The 2,344-nt window shown below is 35.2% G+C and overlaps 1 protein-coding gene across 1 annotated transcript; it reads right to left on the minus strand.

The window, feature by feature from the left end:
• Nucleotides 1–934: 934 nt before the first annotated feature.
• LOC120257174 lies at nucleotides 935–1,464 on the minus strand. The gene has a single exon (XM_039264753.1). The coding sequence runs from the start codon at nucleotides 1,418–1,420 to the stop codon at nucleotides 1,055–1,057; it is 366 nt and encodes a 121-aa protein (XP_039120687.1). The 5' UTR covers nucleotides 1,421–1,464; the 3' UTR covers nucleotides 935–1,054.
• Nucleotides 1,465–2,344: the final 880 nt, after the last annotated feature.

Genomic DNA, 2,344 nt, shown 5'->3' on the forward strand with positions numbered 1-2,344 from the left:
TTTTTGTTAATGAAAGACCTGAGCTGCTCCACAAGAAATATCAAAGGAATAAATACGGAGGTGTATCAATTATGATAATTTAATGATTTTTTACAAATTTACTATATGGGCTGGTTAATAAGTGGGGTAATTAAGACATGTCACATGCACCAAAATAATATATCAATGATCATGACACCATAATGATAAATTTCTCACCCACGGAAAAACTGATAAATAATGAATGAACCGTATTAATACAATATATTTAAACAATACTGTACATTTAGTATACAAGAAAAGATTTGATCTTACATTAATCACTTATCATAAGTTTTTATAAAACAAAGACATGTATTTTCTCTTTTTTTTAAACTTAAATAAATGCTAAATAATTTAATAGATCCAGCATTCTGACTTTGGGCCAATTTTGAAAATAAATAATTATTAAATAAACGGTAATGTTATGTTGGCTGGATCACCTACCCGGTGGGACCCACAATTAAGGTCAGATCCAATCAAGGCATCTCACTGGCGGACCGTGACAAAGAATGGAGCCAGTGAACTTTCCCAAAATTTTTAAAATGATTCTTTCTATTCTGAGTAAAATTATTCAAATTAAATAAATTATAATTAACAAAAAGAAAAAGATTTAATACTAATAAATAACAAATATAATTCTTATTTTTCCCCAATCAAAAAAAAAATTTAATATAAAGTTATTTTTAGAAGGGTAAATGTGTAATTTAAGTATCTAAATTTTGAAACCCAATTTGGGAAAAACGCGTTGTTGGCCCGCCAAGGCCCGGTCAAAAGGCGCGGAAATCGTGATTTCGACCGTGCTTTCGGGAAACGTAAAAATTAAGGCCCAAGGGAAACGCCGCGTTTCTCAATAAATTTTTTTTCTAAATTCCCGAGATTACCCTTCCCACAATAAGCAAAAGACACAAGGGCATAACAGTAAAATCAAAGATGCGTTCGAAATTTACAAAGCTGGAACACATGAAAAGACAAAAGAGCCCCGGGATAGATCGGAACAGTAACAGAAAGGATAAGGGCAATACAGTAAAATCATCTACTCGTCGCCGTCGCCGTCGCCGCCGAAGAGGGAAAAGCGGTTGTAGAGAAGGAAGAGGAGAAGGATGAGGATGAGGGCGACGCCGACAGGGGAGCCGCCGACGCGGTGGATGGAGTCCGGGGAGCCGCCGCCGATGGAGAGGAGGTCGGAGAGGGCGTTGGCGCGGTCAGAGGAGAGGAAGCGGATGAGGAGAAGGAGAGAGACGGGGAGAAGGAGGAGGCCGGCAGGGCTGAGGAGATCGGAGAAGGCTTGTATCAGGGCTTCGCCGCCGTCGCCGAGAAGGAAGGGGCCGGAGACTACGACGCCTACTACTACGGCTAGGAGTACTCCGTGTGGCGCTCCGCGTCCTCCTTCGTCTACCATTGCTTTAGGGTTTCACATCTAGAGAAACAGAGAGAGAGAGAGAGGTTGGGATGAGGGAATGGAGTGTGAAGAGTTGGGGATGCTTGGTATAAGTAGAGGTTAAGTAAAGAAGAAGGCGAGAGAGAGAGAGAGAGAAGACGAGTCTACTACCTCGGATTCACGGAAAATAAAGTTAATAATAATAATAATAATAATAATAATAATAATAATATAATAATAATAATAATAATAAAAGAAAATGAATTATAAATCCACGTAAATTTCAAAACTTCACAACGGACTCTTTGATCAGTTTGCTTTATATTATTTTTTTTTCAGTTAGGGGGGTATTTATTTCACTATATGCGAGGAAAAATCTAGAAGTGAGAAGAAATGATATCAATTCTAGGACTTATGTATTTATTTGTCAAAATGTGAGAATAGATTTGAACGATTTAGGTGTTGGATGAAGTTTTATGAGTTTAAAAAAGATTTTAGAAGTGAAAAAAAATTAATTTTTATAAATTGACTCACTCCCCCCGCTTCATTAAAAAAAATATTGAAGTGGGTTTAGTTCAAAATTCACTTCAGTCAAAAATGGAGAAAGTGTCACTTCCTCTATTTCAACACAAATGAACACCATAAGTGGAAAAAATTATACCATTTCCCCTTACTTTTCCCATTTTTCTTTGAAATGAATGTCACCTTAACTCATTCTGTCAGTTCATAAGCAAAAAGTAAAATTAATAAGAAGAAAGAGGGATCCTGAGAGATATAGGGCGAGTTTATTGTCTCATATTCAAAGAAAGTTATATTTCATAATAATAATAATAATAATAATAATAATAATATATTCCCCAGTCATTTTAGTTGTACATTTACTTAATTTATATTGAATAAAAAAATATTTAAAATTAATTAAAAATTAAAAATTTATAAAAATTA

This window comes from Dioscorea cayenensis, unplaced genomic scaffold (genome assembly GCF_009730915.1).
Source record: "Dioscorea cayenensis subsp. rotundata cultivar TDr96_F1 unplaced genomic scaffold, TDr96_F1_v2_PseudoChromosome.rev07_lg8_w22 25.fasta BLBR01001921.1, whole genome shotgun sequence".
In the NCBI taxonomy this organism is placed as follows: Eukaryota; Viridiplantae; Streptophyta; class Magnoliopsida; order Dioscoreales; family Dioscoreaceae; genus Dioscorea; species Dioscorea cayenensis.

Excerpts from the sequence above, each read along its gene's own strand:
- LOC120257174 (XM_039264753.1), bottom strand. The coding sequence starts at position 1,420 with ATGGTAGACGAAGGAGGACGCGGAGCGCCACACGGAGTACTCCTAGCC.